At 39.3% G+C, this 15036-nt stretch overlaps 1 protein-coding gene across 1 annotated transcript; it reads left to right on the plus strand.

Annotated features, from left to right (window-relative positions):
- Window positions 1-206: 206 nt before the first annotated feature.
- LOC148917310 (uncharacterized) lies at window positions 207-3047 on the plus strand. The gene is made up of 2 exons (XM_089052246.1): window positions 207-2124; window positions 2817-3047. The coding sequence occupies exons 1-2, from the start codon at window positions 500-502 to the stop codon at window positions 2818-2820; spliced, it is 1629 nt and encodes a 542-aa protein (XP_088908372.1). The 5' UTR covers window positions 207-499; the 3' UTR covers window positions 2821-3047.
- Window positions 3048-15036: the final 11989 nt, after the last annotated feature.

A 15036-nucleotide genomic window follows, 5' to 3' on the forward strand; every position in this document is an offset into this window, starting at 1 on the left:
TTTGTTTTGTTATTGGGTTGTAATTTTAAATTTAATGTTTGCTAGATTTCATTTGGGATGATTGAATGAGAATTGGGCTAATTGTGAATTTGTAAGCCCAAAAATTTTAAAAATTTTCAATTGGGCTTAAATCTCTGAAAATTCCAACAGAAAAAACAATTGAGCTCAAGAGCCGGTCCCAATATAGAGAACTCTTATCCGTAAGGCATATTTGCCCCAATCCCCTGCGCCATCGTCATATGCCACCGTTCCAATCCTACAAGCTTCGCTGCTGACCTAGGGAACTAAAAGAGTCGCCATTTGTCACTTTCGGCATGCTCTCTGCCCTCGCCTTCTTCCTCTACTGCCATTGAGTCAAGCACCTGTCTGAGTTTGAGAAACTCGTCAATGGCAGAGAACCCCCTTCCCAGAGATTCACAGATGACTCGAGAAAGCGTTGTATGAATGAGCGAAGCGTGAATCTAGACAAATCAAAAACCCTACCTCCATAGCAATTAGAATGACGAACAACCGGCGCGGTAGCAACAAAAGACAGATCAAGGGGAAGAAAGACGGCAGCAACCGCCAGCAAAAGGGGAACGCAGGCGTTAGCAACAGCCAGCAAAAGGGGAACGCAGGCGTTAGCAACAGCCATATCAAGGGGAATGATGGCGGCGGCATGGAAGATCTGGCTGGACGAGAGTCCTTGTACATATGTTCAATGGAGTTGAAGAAGACGGTCGTTTCTTACGTTATCCATGTTATTAAATTGAGCGATTTGTTATCATCATCATGCTCCTGTCCCAACCCTAATTCTACCGATGGTGATGATGAAGCAAAATCTCGCTTTTGCAGATATTTTTCATTCAGAGACAAATGCCCGAGTTGCTCCAAAGGCAGTAGTGAATTACACTATCTGGTTTCTATGGCTAGCGAGGATCTTCCCGGCTTCATGGGTTGCGGTGTCTTCCGATCCCAAATTCTTTTCGCAGGCGGCGTTAAACCCTGTACCCCTCCCTCTTCTTGGTCTTTCATAATTTATCCCGAGTCCTTCTATCAGCGATTCGGACCAGCTCTGTATGAACAACTTCATGGGTACGACACCAATGATACCAATACAATTCTTGAAGTGAGAGCCCGAGATAATATGTCTAAGAATTTCTCACCAAAATCTCAACCCCTGCGATTCGGACCACCTGTGTATAAAGAGACCAATGGAACTGTTGAAGTGAGAGCCCTAGATGATATGTCTAAGAATTTCTCACCAAAAGCTCAACCCCTGCGATTCGGACCACCTGTGTATAAAGAGACCAATGGAACTGTTGAAGTGAGAGCCCTAGATGATATGTCTAAGAATTTCTCACCAAAAGCTCAACCCCTGCTGGTGGAGCTGAAGGGGAAACTCTATGCTCTCTGCGGTTATTTTGGCGGTGAATGTCACTTAAACCCTCCATATTTCCAGGTCTTCGACCCGGAAGACAGAGAATCAGAATGGAAGGACCTTCCTCCACCTGAGATTTTCGATCCCGACTCCGATCACTATGCCGGAGATGGTGTATACTTATCGTATGCATCTATGGGCACCAGAATCCTTGTGTCGACCACTCCCCATTCCCCCGGGGTGCTTTGCTTTGACGTCGCCAAAGACGACCCACAATGGGAAACACTCACTGCTCCTGGTCCTTTGTTTTCCGGTGGTCCCTTTGGGTTTCATGGAACTGCTTTGTACGTGGCACATGACAGCGAGTCTTTCCTGTTCACCTATCAGTATCACCCAGACTCGCCTAGTGAGATTGTAGTCTACCGTGTTTTCGATGATGATTCTTCGGAAACTATTACAACTCTGCAGTTGCCAGTTCTGCCTTTTGAATTTGATTTTCCCTACTTCCATAAGTTTGTGCACTTAAGAGGTCCAAAAGTCTGCTTTATTATGACTTCATTCCCGCGCCCAGGTCTTTATGTTTGTAAAGAAGCTGAGAAGATGAATGTTGTTGTCTTAACGTATGAACTCACACCGAAGATGGAAGCTGTCAAAAGGGAGGTCAAACTAGTGGCTACTCGCTTCTTTGGATGCGATACTTTGCGGTCTCACAACCCCATCTCACATCATACACATCAGGCTCATGTCATTGGTTGCTTTGTGCTGTAAGTTGTTTTATGCCCACATAACTCTGCATTATATATGGGTAATCTATTCTATGACACAGTTATAGTGTGTTTGTATATTCATACATGTATATATTGCAGTGCTTTACTCATATAACAATCTGATTGTAATACGAGATATGCACATAAATAGGTACAGATAGAGGAAAGCTAGTTATATCTGTCTTCTTTGTTTTTGTTTTGGGCTTAATATGGAATTATCCAAGTTCCTGCTAAATATTGAACGTGGATGAAGTACTAAGGGTCTCCTGTTTTTCCTATGTTTGTAGTTTCTTTGAGTGTTTCTTAACTGGTTGTGAGGAAATCATGCTTATTTATAGTGGTCAACAATTTGTATAATTCACTCTCCCTCTATGCATTTTAATATTGTTCCCTTATTGTACCTTGGCGTCAAATCTCTGTGGGTTATAGTAACACATACAAGAATGTGCACTATGTTAGGGTGGCACAACTTTTGCCACATATCTGTCTTATATGTCTTTGTTACATATGCAATGCCGGCTAGTATCCTGCCATTTCAAATGCTAGGTGTGGAATTGTGATTACTTATAATAATCTTACTATTGTTTTTACTGGACTCTAATCCAATGTTGATTTCTTCTCTTTCGGTTTGTTCATTATGGAGGGTTTGCTCAAATTTTGTTATTTATGTTTTTTTTTTTTGGGGACAGGTAAATTGTCAAGAGAAGATTCATGCTATGAGGAGAGGACCTTGCAAGCTAGTTAGTGTTGTCTTAGCTTATTTAAGATAAGATATTTGTGGTCAGGTTGACTCTGCTTTTGTAATGGCAAGAAAACATAACTTATTTTGATATGCTTTTTGATTGCAATCAAAACTCAAGAATGGCTGTGTCGTACTACTTATGTAATCTATTTATTCGAATAATGGTCTCGTTTGTTCATTCATGTTTCTTCATTTGTTATGGTTAAATGGCTCACCTCACCTCACATGGTCAAAGTATATAGTCACAAGTTTCAGCTAAGCACAACTCTAGTCTGTTATACCCTGTTATGTTTCATGTTTGACCAAAAATAAAATACACCGTTGTGTTTCAGAAGTGCACTAAGTCTCCACGTTTTGGACCTCCCCTAAACCCTCCCAGAACAACATATATGGAGGCTTGATGGCCACATTTTCAGTCCAAGCTGTCTAAGCTTGTTGGAAATTTGAGCTGGCAAAACTTTACCATCAGGATCAAGAACTTTCGCAATTAGGCGACTGCAATCCCAGTCATCCTTGAATCTTTGATTGCCCATTTTTGTCCTGAAAGATTTCAGTAAGTTCGATGAAAAAAGTAGGCCTAACTACTACTATGCAGGTACAACTCAAACTGATGCAGAATGCATATTATTAGTTTTCCTAATTCTACTTGGATTAGTTTTCCTAATTCAGTTAAAGATTCCTTGTTGTTGAAGGATCTCTTATTAGTTAATTTGCTTTCCTATTTTCTTAAAGTTTACTTTTCCTTTTCCTAGATTAAAAAGGGTATGCCTCTATAAATGGAGTTGTTTGTAATCTTTTAAGGCAGACTTGATTAATGATAAATTTCCTGACTTAAACTCTGATTCCTTCCCTTTCCCTTCGTCTCTTCGATCTCTAATTCTTCTCCTCGATCCCTTATTTCTTCTCTGTTCTATTGCTCAAGTATTTACTCTAAACCTACGGGCTGTTCTACATCACAAACACTCATCTTTCTTCAGCTAATATCAGGTTTGCCAATGCGAAGTTAAAGGATCAATCAAAAAATATAAACAAGAAATTAAAAAAGCTTAGATCATGGATTGTTTTTTGTACCATTTTAGTTGTCATCACACTAAGCAGGGATATTTTCTGCCTTTTTTCTTATTCTTCTTCTTTTGTGGGTTGTTTCTATTTTGAGCGGTTTCTTTGTGAAGGCACTCACGTTGTCTTTGCTTTTTTCTTAGGAAAAAGTTTTGTTGAGTCGGATAGCATTGGATGAGTTAAAAGTTATATGAGTAATTGGAGTTTAAGAAGCTTTCACAGGCTATCTGTTTGTATTATTCATTTTAGCAAAGGAAAGGTATTGAGGATTCTATCTATAGGTCATATTTTTGTTCTCATGCTGGAAATACTATAAGTTAGGTGATTGTATATGTAACATCAAAGAATGGAATATGTTTTGAGGATTCGAATTCGAAGTGCAACACCAGCACTAATTTCAAGTACACATGTTTCGAAATTTCGTATCTATCATGGTTTCAATTGCTGTAATTCATAGCAGGAAATATCTGGAATGATAGCATCATGGGTGTAGCTTCTATTTTGTTGGCTGGATTTGGTTCCTTTGTCTATAAATCATGGGTGTAGCTTCTATTTTGTTAGCTGGATTTGGTTCCTTTGTCTATAATTTTGCTGCTGACTTCTTTACAATATTTTTCTGCCTGTTTATGGCCGTATTTTCTATCTGTCAACTCTTATGTCTTCTTTTTACCTCTTTTGAGGGTTATTAAATATGTTTAAGCACTTCGATGTTGCTTCTTTTCGGTTTTAGTAACATAATATCATTTTAGTTTTGTAGTTTATAATCTCCTTAACTCATACGAACATATTAGTTCTTTTGAATCTATAGCATTTGACTTCTCAGTCGCCTATGATGCCAAATAACAGGAAGCTGTGCCCCAATATTGGATGGTTTTGGGTGCATAACATGAATAACTGCAGAGAATGGGAGGTTCTTCTTCTTCTTCTTCCAGAAAAGCTTATATGCAACTGCACGGAGCACCTGTGTATTTCTATGTCCGTATATCTTCTCACTCCAACTTCCCTTTTTGTTACATATTATAGTTTGCTCATCATTGTGTGGCTGACTGTTTAGGACTCATAGTTGAAATAATTGTATCACATAATATTAGGAGAGTGGAAAATTGTGCTTGTTTCTCCTAATCAAATAGTGGTCTATTATGCGTATTAAGATTTCATTCTGTTTTTAGAACTCTTTTCTTCAGTGTCCACCAGTTTTGGAAGAGCAAGAGTCCTTAAGATCTCATGATGTCGCAGCCGCTGCACTCAGTGCAGGACTCCTGGTTCATTGGGATCTGGAAGCATCAACACCAGACACTTACAGACCCCCTCCTCCACCTTTGCCATATGATATGGTCTTTGGATGTTCACGATCAACAGATCCTGATTCTGTCAGGGAAACAATCAGTTGCAGTAGTTTTGATACTTCAGCTACTTGTGGACATCTTGGGGAATCAGACTGCAAAGTTCCGGAATATTCTTTACCTCACCAAAGGGGTTAGAACTTTCAAAATCAAATGAGCCTCTTGTTTTAGCAAAAGAAGACGAGGATGTCTGTTCCATTTGTCTTGAAGGTGCTGTACCAGCAGTAACTCAGGGAACTAATTCTTTTGTTGTATGATTCATTTTGTCTTGATTATAGGAAACAAAGAAAAGTCCATTTCTGCATCATTTTGCTATGTTAAACCGCAGGTAGCTAATGCTTTAAGCTTGTATCTTCACATGCAGAGTATGAAACAGAGAATCCAAAATTTATCACAAAATGCGAGCACCACTTTCGCCTCTGCCGTATTCCTGAGTGGATGGAAAGAAGTGATGCCTGTCTTATATGTGATCAGGTTTGCCTTAGAAACAAATGATATATTCATTTATCAGATAAATATTTTGTCATGGCAAGGAGTGTGTTGGACTAGATATTGTCCTTGGGATTCATCTGTTAACAATGCTTGCACAAGAAGTTATTTCACCAAAAAATAAGTAAGAAAAAGAGTAAAAAATACTGAAGCACCTCAGTTTTTGGGTGGAATGACTGGAAATGTCACTGTTTTTATGGCGAACCTAGGTATTGGTGACTGGAGGAACCCTAGGTCCTAATTATTAAGTAATCAGGTCTCTGACTGATTTGTCTATGTTGTTTTAAATCCCTTACGCTTGTAAATGAAAATTTCTCCTTTTCTGATGTTTCAGGAACTGGGGATTGACCATAGCTTTGGTTTGTAGCTAATTAGTGTTCTTTCAAAATCAAAATTTATTTGCTACTTGAATTTAGAGATTGCCAACTCAGTAGACTCTGGATGGACAGTAGCTGTTTGTTTTGAGACCTGCCGGGGATGGTGTCCTGCAGATTCATTTTTTAATCTGGTCGTTCTCAAAACTGGATCTCTTATGTTAGCTGTTTTGTTGTGTCAGTTGTTGGTAAAGTCTCTCTCTTTGTTTAGAGCTTGATTTCCAATTCTCAGACAGGTCAATGGATTCTAAGTGGAGCATTCAAGAAGTTAAGAACAAGGCCATCCAGTGGAAACCAGAAAAATGAATGCCAGTGCCATCCTCAAAGTTGTGTTGGTTTGCTACTACTCTCTTTGGACAGTTCTCTTAGTTTGTTGTTGGAATCATTCTGGTGTCATTTGTTGTTATCTGCTGCAGAATTTGATTTATACTCACCGCAGCCCTTGGATTCTAATCTGTAAATCACATCTCTTACATTTTGGGTGGATTTGATTTGGCAAAGTTGTTTCATTTCATATATGAATCATCCAATGATTAGGAAATTGAGTCCAAAAATATTTGCTAGTAAATTGATTTTATGGATATTGGGGATCACTGGAAACTAAACTATTTCTCAAAGTAAACACAGCAAGAAAAGCAAAACGAAAATTGAATAGAAAATCACAACTCAGCAACCAAATTTGATTCTTTTTCTTTTTGGGGTTTTTGGGTTTGCTGATGGTGTATGATTGTTTATGAACCAGTTGTATTCTAATATCCCCTTACCATTACTGTAAAACCCAATCAATTATGTTAGTGTGGCTCTCTCTGGGTCTATGTCGACTTTATTTTGGTTTAAATATTGTCAAGTTCAACTTCCAAGAAGGGAAGAGCAGCTAACCCCTTGAATTTAGAAGTGTGGGTCTCATCTCATTGCATGTGTTCCGTTTTTTATATGTATAAATTGCAGAAGATGAGCTTGTGGGACGCAAGAGAGGCACATGTTGAGCCCCTTGTTTTCACAAAGGGAAACATTTCGAATCCTTCTGGGTATCAAAGTGCGTGTTGTTTGAGCACCATTGACCCTCATGTCACCATTCCTAGGATACAAGTACTTAGATTGATGCACTACATTAGAAGTTTGTATCTAAACCCCCAAACACTTGGGTTCTTGTGAAAACAAGGAATGTTGTCCGCTAGTCAATGTCCTTGTACCCTAATATACAAGTACACCATCCTTTTTCTTATCTTTTCAAAATCAACCATGGACGGTAGCTCGAATTCGAACCTCTTTTAAATGAGAAAATCAATATCACTAAATTAAGGGTTAGTTGGTAATTATCATCCCTAATATGAAATAAATCATTTTATTATTACTGAATTTCGTAAGTTTACTACTATTCAACCCCTTAAACATAAAATATGATGATGTTTATTTTAGAAATAAGAATATTATATTTGATGTGTTCCTACAAACTACATTTTGTGAAATTCTTAAACATAGTTCCTCAACCTGGGGTGTATTCAATTGGGATTTTAAAAGACTATTTAGGGATTAAAAAAAAAAAAAGTCTAGTGAATTTAAGAGGTATTTTGTAATTGTGATAGCTTGCTCTATTGTACGTATTCAAATTGCCTCAAAATGTTTTCATTGTTGTCTTGAGTTCAATACCAATAATAGTTTTTGAATGATAAGAAATTAAGAAAGCTTATAGATAGCAGACATATAGTTGAACATAGCTAGAGTGTATATCTATAAAGATGTCATTGTGCTTCAAATTAGCAAATTTGTGGGGTGAAGCACAATGATTGAAAGCATAAGAGACGATATTGTGTGTATTGGTCTTTGCGGAATATTGACACCCAATCAATATTCCTATGACAAGGAACATATTCAAAATTTAGGGATGATGAGAAGTCTCCATGTATGCAATCTCATTACATAGCTCTCAGATCCACTTGTGTATTTCTTGGACTATGGTTGTTCTACCTATTAAAAGATAATATATGATGATTTAATGTATAAAACAACATTTCTTGTCCATTGATAACATAATATGTCTTTTATCAAAGATATCCTTAACTCTTAACTATTACATAATTAGTTGGCTTTAAAGGCATATTTCTAACATGGTGATGCATCCATCTCTTACTTAACTACGGTAAAAACAATTAATTTCTCACCGCAAGTTAAAATTCCTAGACGTCAGTCTTAAATTTCACACTAGAAATCAATTGACCATTTGGTTTCATGATTTTCACTTCAAACACTAGAGTAGATGGAATGCGATATGGACAAAGATATATGTATGAATACATAATAATATAAGAAGGGATATAATAATTCGATAAGTTAATAATATTATCTGTTTAATTATAGTGTACATTTGTTTGTAGGCTTTTTTAATTATTTCATAATGAATTGTCCATGAATTATGTTGAGTTTAGTTTAACTCGTGACTTTGTCATTTTCAATGCCTCATCACGCATCATTCATCACTTTGTGTTCTTGTCTAATCCCTATTACAAGGACACAAGTCCCATTCATCCTCACCATTTTCTTTTTGGGTTTTTATTTTCAAGAATTATCTCTTCATATTCATGGAAGTATTATATCCAAAACTTGACCGTACATAATATTTTATTATTCTCTCTTTTAAAATTTTATTTTTCTTATTCTTTTGTGGGTTTTCGTTTACTTTTGTGGGTTTTCGTTTAAGCTTAAATTTAAGGTAACCTCCTAGGCACAATTTTACAAACAAGCATATTCTGAGCAAACATGTAACCTCTCTTCTATTGGCGAGATATCCTAGCCCTATTAGGATATTTCCTTCTTATTCTATTAGGATTTTATTTATTTCCTTTTGTATAGATATTATGTAATTAAGACTTTTTTTATTTCCTAATATAACCTTACTAGGGTTTGTAACCTTGTATTATAAATACCTCCCTTCGGAGAATGAAATATATTTGAAAATATTCTACTCATATTGTTTGACTTGGTATCAGAGCCTGGTTTCTGGTGACCTATGTGTGTTGTGCCCACTCGTGTTCTACTGTGTTCTCTAATTTATTTTAGAGTTCTTGTGCCCGTGCCTGTGTCGTGTTTGTCGTATCTGCTTCATGTTGTGTTTTTTCCGCTGCTATCATAGGTGATGATTCCAAAGTCGTGGTGCATGCTAGTGCGTATGTAACAAAGGAGGAACGTCCCTTGCGTGATTACTCTACCCAAATTACTTCTGACAAATTGGATGGCTCCAATTATGCCTCTTGGTCTCGTGGTGTACATATTACGATTACTAGTTGTCGTATGGCAAGTTAGATCAATGGGAAGAAGCATGCTCCGTCTTCAGGTTCCGCTACCTATGCCGAATGGGAAGAAGATAATTGCCTAGTGTAATCATGGCTTCTCAATTTCATGACTAAGCCAGTTCGTGCCTTGTTTGAACACAGTGATATTGCTTTTGATATAGGCAGCCCGGAAGACCTATACTGTGACTCAGAATAGTTCTTGGTTGTTTCAACTCCGACGACAGTCCATACTTACATGTTAGAATGGTGAATCTGTCAAAGTGTTTTATGAAAAACTCCATGCTATCTGGCAGGAGATTGATTGTATGCGTCCAAAGAGTTTAGTTGTGTTGATGATGGGGCTCGTCGTTTGAAAGAAATTGAAGTCGATCGAGTTTATGATTTTCTTGGAGGACTTGATCCACCGTACGATGGTCTCTGTAGCCGTATCCTTGCTCTTAGTCCTGTCTTACCCCCTCTTGAATCCTATGTCATGGTTATGGGGGAAGATACTTGTCAATCCGCTATGCTTGGAGGAGGTTCAATGCCCCTCAAAGTCGACCCAGCACGACACGACGACCAGTCGCTCCTCATCCAGAAAATTTTCTCTTTCTATTGGGTCTCGTCCTTCTGGCTCCACCCCTAGCTTTCTTGACGGTCCTCCTAAGTGTCGTCATTGTAATGGGAATCATTACTCTGACAAAATTTTTAAAGAGCATGGTTATCCTGATTGGTTTGTTGACTACAAAGCTCATATGTACAGTCCCAAGGCCGTCTGCACTGTGACTCAAGATGAGGCCCGTCCTCCGGCCTCGTCTGCAAATCTGTGTACTTCCGATACCATGCCATGTATGGGTTCTAATGCTTGGATAATTAACATTGGTGCTTCTGATCATATGGCTTATGATGATAATATGTTTGATGAGTTGTCTCATAAATATTACTAGTGCTAATGGTTTACCTTCCCCAGTTACCAGTGAAGGCACCATCCACCTCACTCTTTTATTACCTCTGTCCCATGCACTCTTGGTTCCAAATATTCGTTATAATTTGTTATTTGTTGGGCGTTTACTTGATACACTTAACGCGTCTGCTACTTTCTATTCTACCAATTATTTTTTCCATGATCTCAAGACTCACAAGAAGATTGGGCATGATAAACGGATAGGGATGTTGTATTACTTATAGTTACCGACTGCAACAGTTCGTGGTTGTGTCGCTAATAAAGTCCAGAGTGGCAGTGTCAAAGACAAGCAACAACTTTGGCTGTGGCATAGTTACTTAGGACATCTGTCATTTGGTTATCTTAAACATTTGTTTCCTTCATTATTTAGTTCGTGTGATGAGTTTAGCTTCAAATGTGAGACTTGTGTAATGACCAAGAGCCACCGTACTGCTTTTCCCTTGAGTAATAATAGAGCTGCATTGCCTTTTGAGTTAGTACATTCGGATGTATAGGGCCCTGCCCATATGACTTCTCATAGTTTTCGTTGGTTTGTCACGTTCATTGATGACTGCACTCGCTTAACATGGGTATATTTGATGAAGCATAAACATGATGTTGCCTCTATTCTTTCTATTTTTTGTGTTATGGTGTCTGCTCAGTTTCATGTCCGTGTTAAAGTACTTCGGACTAATAACAACGGTGAATATGTGAATCATACTTTGACCCAGCTCTTCCGTGACCAAGTTATCATTCACCAAACTACCACTCCATTCACTCCTCAACAGAATGGTGTGTCTGAACGTAATAATCGTTAGTTATTTGAAGTTTCCCGCTCCCTTATGTTGCATATGTATGTTCCCCATCATCTTTGGGGACATGGTGTTTTGGCCGTTGCCTATTTGAAAACTCCACTTGATGTGTTATGTGCCCATACTTCTCCGGTTTCGGTCTCTAAGCTACCTCCGAAGGTGTTTGGGTATGTTGCTTATGTTCATGTCTACTCCCATTAACGAAGTAAACTTGACCCATGTGCTCTCCGCTATGTCTTCATTGGCTATTCTACCACTTAGAAGAGTTATAAGTGTTATCACCCTCCTTCACAGAAGGTACATGTTACTTTGGATGTCACATTTTATGAAGAAGTACCGTACTATGTCTCTTCCTCCTCTCTAATTCAGGGGGAAAGGGGAAGTGAATTGAAGAATTTCAGAATGGAAAATCTTGGACATCTGAGGTGCAGAGAGTCATCAATGTTGCTGGTGCAAATTCCAATTCCTTCTCTTCCAGATTTCCTTCATGCTCTTTCATGTTTTCATGCATAAATTCTGCCATATTAATGGCTGGATTATGCATGGAAAGCTTCCATTCTTCCCAATATACCAACAATCTATTTGTAATGGATCGGATTGTTACAGCTCGATCCTTTTCTTGTTGGTTTGAGCTAAACATCAGAACTCTAGAGGTTTAGAATGAAAGGTTTGTTCCAGTCCTCTAAAGAACTAGCTAGACCTTATTCAATGAGTTTCTGGGCTGTGACGCCATGGGGACGGCCGTTCTAGTTGACTCCAAAGAAAGTGAATGGACCAAGGTCATCATGACAGTACCTGGCCTCAAAGCATAAAGAAGATAGTAGGAATGGTCGTGGGTCGGCCTCTACTATTTCCATAAAACCCTCTTCATGCCAAAGGGCCAACTGTTGGTGTAGAGTGGAAGGAACACATAAACTCTAGTGGATCCAATCCCTGCCAAGCAGTGCATTATAAGTGGTATAAGTGGTGTCTACCACGAAAAAGGCAATCTTCAGCTTCTTGGTTCCTACTATGACATCCACATCTAGTATTCCGTGAGTCTTAGTGATGCCCCGAGCGAAATTGGTGGCTGTTAGGCATATTGGAATTAGATCCTTCTCTATTCTGCCTATTTTAACCAATAGTCTGTGAGGTAGAAGATTAATGGCTGCACCCCCATCTACCATCACTTTGGGAATAGGAACACCCCCAAAGTTTGCTGTTATGAATAATGGCCTGAGATGATTGGCCAATTCCTTTGTAGGTTCGGAAAAGCACAATTGCTCTGTGACCATTTTCGTGGCAGTTTTACCTACTCTGTCAGTAGATATTTGTTGTTCTGGTCTTTCCTCCACCCCTGCCAACCTGTATTCGAAAGTCTCTTGTGATAGTACATCTCCTTCCAAAGTATTCTCTTGTCCTTCTGCTGCCCTGAACTTTTCTGGTATGATAAACACCATATTGATGCCTAAATCACCTTCCAACAAGCTTTCCAGTTCTGCACCGAAAGCCTGAGTTTCAGCATCTAGTTCTCCGTCATACTCCATTTGTTCTTCTCCATATTCTTCTATCCAGTCTTCTTGCTCAACTGCTTCGAGGAGTCTAGTCTGATCGTCTGCAGATGGTTCGTAATCCAATTTTTCTTCCTCATACCCTTCAATCCAATCTTCTTGTCCTTCTGTTGGAATAGGTTCAAATTGAGCTTGTAATTGTGAAGGTTTCACCTGATTGATTGAGGGTGAGGTTGGATAAATAGCAGGCTTGCTTGGAACTTCTGTCTTTGTTCGCTCCTTTAATTGACAAGTTTGTTATGCCTGAGAATCTGCTTCTAGATTTTTCCCTTTTTTTGCAGAATTGACCTCTGGGAGTACTTGTGTATTATCCTTATTCTTGAGGTAGGTGTAGTATTGCCTCTGGATTCTCCTTTTTTGTGTTCTGGATAGCTCCAAAGTTGGTCTGCCACTTTTCCCAACAGAATACCATCTGCCCTCTATGATCGTTGCCAATGACTTATCATTTCCGGGCATTTTAATTGGTATCTCCTTCTTTGGCTGCTCAGTCACCTTTTGGACGCGGGCTTTTGATAATTCATGTCTGGCTGTCTCCCTAGATGGGGCTGAGGTCGGGCTCTGGTAGTAAGATGTTCCAATCCAATTATGTCAAAAACACTAGTTGCAGGTTGTCTTTGTTCATCCATAATTATCTCCAATTCACTTTTGCATTTGCATCTGCTACACAGAACTACCCTGGCTAAGATAGTTGCCTTTGATCTCTGAGTTACCTCCTTTGTGACTCTTATGTCTCTTTTGGGGCTGACTCCTGCTACCTGCTTGCCTTTCTGCTGTCCTTGCCAATTTAAATTGACCATGTTAACCTGAGGTTGGGGAAACGGGTTTGTAGTTACTGTGGGAGGCTTCTCAGCTAGCTTTAGCCTTCCTGCCGTTATTCCTTCCTGTATGACATCTCTAAAGACAACACAACTATTGGTGGAATGATTCCAAGAGTTGTGTCATTTGCAATACTGCCTGCCCTGGAGCTCATCTGGTTTGGGTAGTTTGTGAGGCATGTCTATTGCCTTCTACAATAGCATCTCATCAAACAGAGCATCCACCTTGGTTAAATCGAAGGAATAAACTTTGTTCTATGCTGGTTTGTTCGGGACAAACCCTCCTCTAAATGGTGGTGGTTTCTGGTCTTTTGGTGGCTTTGTCAGACCCTTGCAACTGATGAGATGTTTAAATGTTGCCATTTCCACCACTATAACTTCCCTTTCCTCCGAGCTTTCTATGCCTTCTTCTGACTCCACTTCAACCTGATGCACTGAAGAAGATGAGGTTTTATAATATGTGCCCTTGGAGGAGTTCCTTTTCTGTTGTTCTTCCCTAAGCAGCTCCTCGTATTTAGATACCTTGTCTGCTAGTTCTGCTAAATCTCCAAACAGCATCCCATCAAATCTCTTCCTCAGATAGATCTTAAGGGATTTTGAGCCATTTGAATGAAATGTCTCTCTTTCATAGGTATCCGACATTTCATCTTCAGCTTCCTGAACCTGGTTATGAAGTCTTGTGCGGGCTCGTCTTCACTCTATTTGAGGGTAGCTAGATCACTGATGGTGACTTTTGGCTGAATCATGAAATAATAGTCATGGAAAACATTTTCCATATATTCCCATGTTCGAATGGAGTTGGCTAGTAGGTTGGTGTACCAGGTGAAAGCTTGTACAGAGAGAGAATTTCCAAAAAGCATGAGCTTTAACATATGATTATTCTCTATGGCTATACACTGGACAGAAAATATACCTATGTGTTCAACTAATGACACATGGGTGTCTTCTCCGTTGAACAATGTGAAGTTTGGGACAATAAACCCTGGTGATAGGGGTATTTGATCAATATAAATTGGATATGGTTTCTTGTAAGTGGGTCTTTCTCCTCTTCTGGGTTCAAGCTCCATCATCTCTCTTATCATTCTCTATAGTGCCCCCATATCGTTCAAGGCGTTGACAGTGTGTAGGTTTCTTCCTAATTCTGGCTACTCGGGCAAAAGTGCTAAGGGTTGGTCGCGTGGGGCCACTTGTTGTGGAATAGGTGGAGGTTCTGTCTGGTTCTAGGGCACTTGAACTGGCGCAGGCCTTCTAGAGGAGCTGAGGCCGTGTTCTTGGGACGGGAAGGCCTCTCTCTTTGTCCATCTGAATTTCTCCTTGTTCTAGTACTCCAGCTATCTGCACGATGAGAGGATTCTCTTGGTATGGTCACGCCAATCATGGTGGAGGTTCAAAATGGAGGTCTAGCTGCTGGACCACAACCTATGGATTCGGAATTCTTGCAATAGCAGCCCTCACGATCTTTCCTCCATTGCCTGTTGACTTGTCATTGCATCATGGTTGTCATGTTATTTAG

This window comes from Prunus mume, linkage group LG5 (assembly GCF_029339155.1).
Source record: "Prunus mume cultivar Tortuosa linkage group LG5, ASM2933915v1, whole genome shotgun sequence".
Classification (NCBI taxonomy): domain Eukaryota; kingdom Viridiplantae; phylum Streptophyta; class Magnoliopsida; order Rosales; family Rosaceae; genus Prunus; species Prunus mume.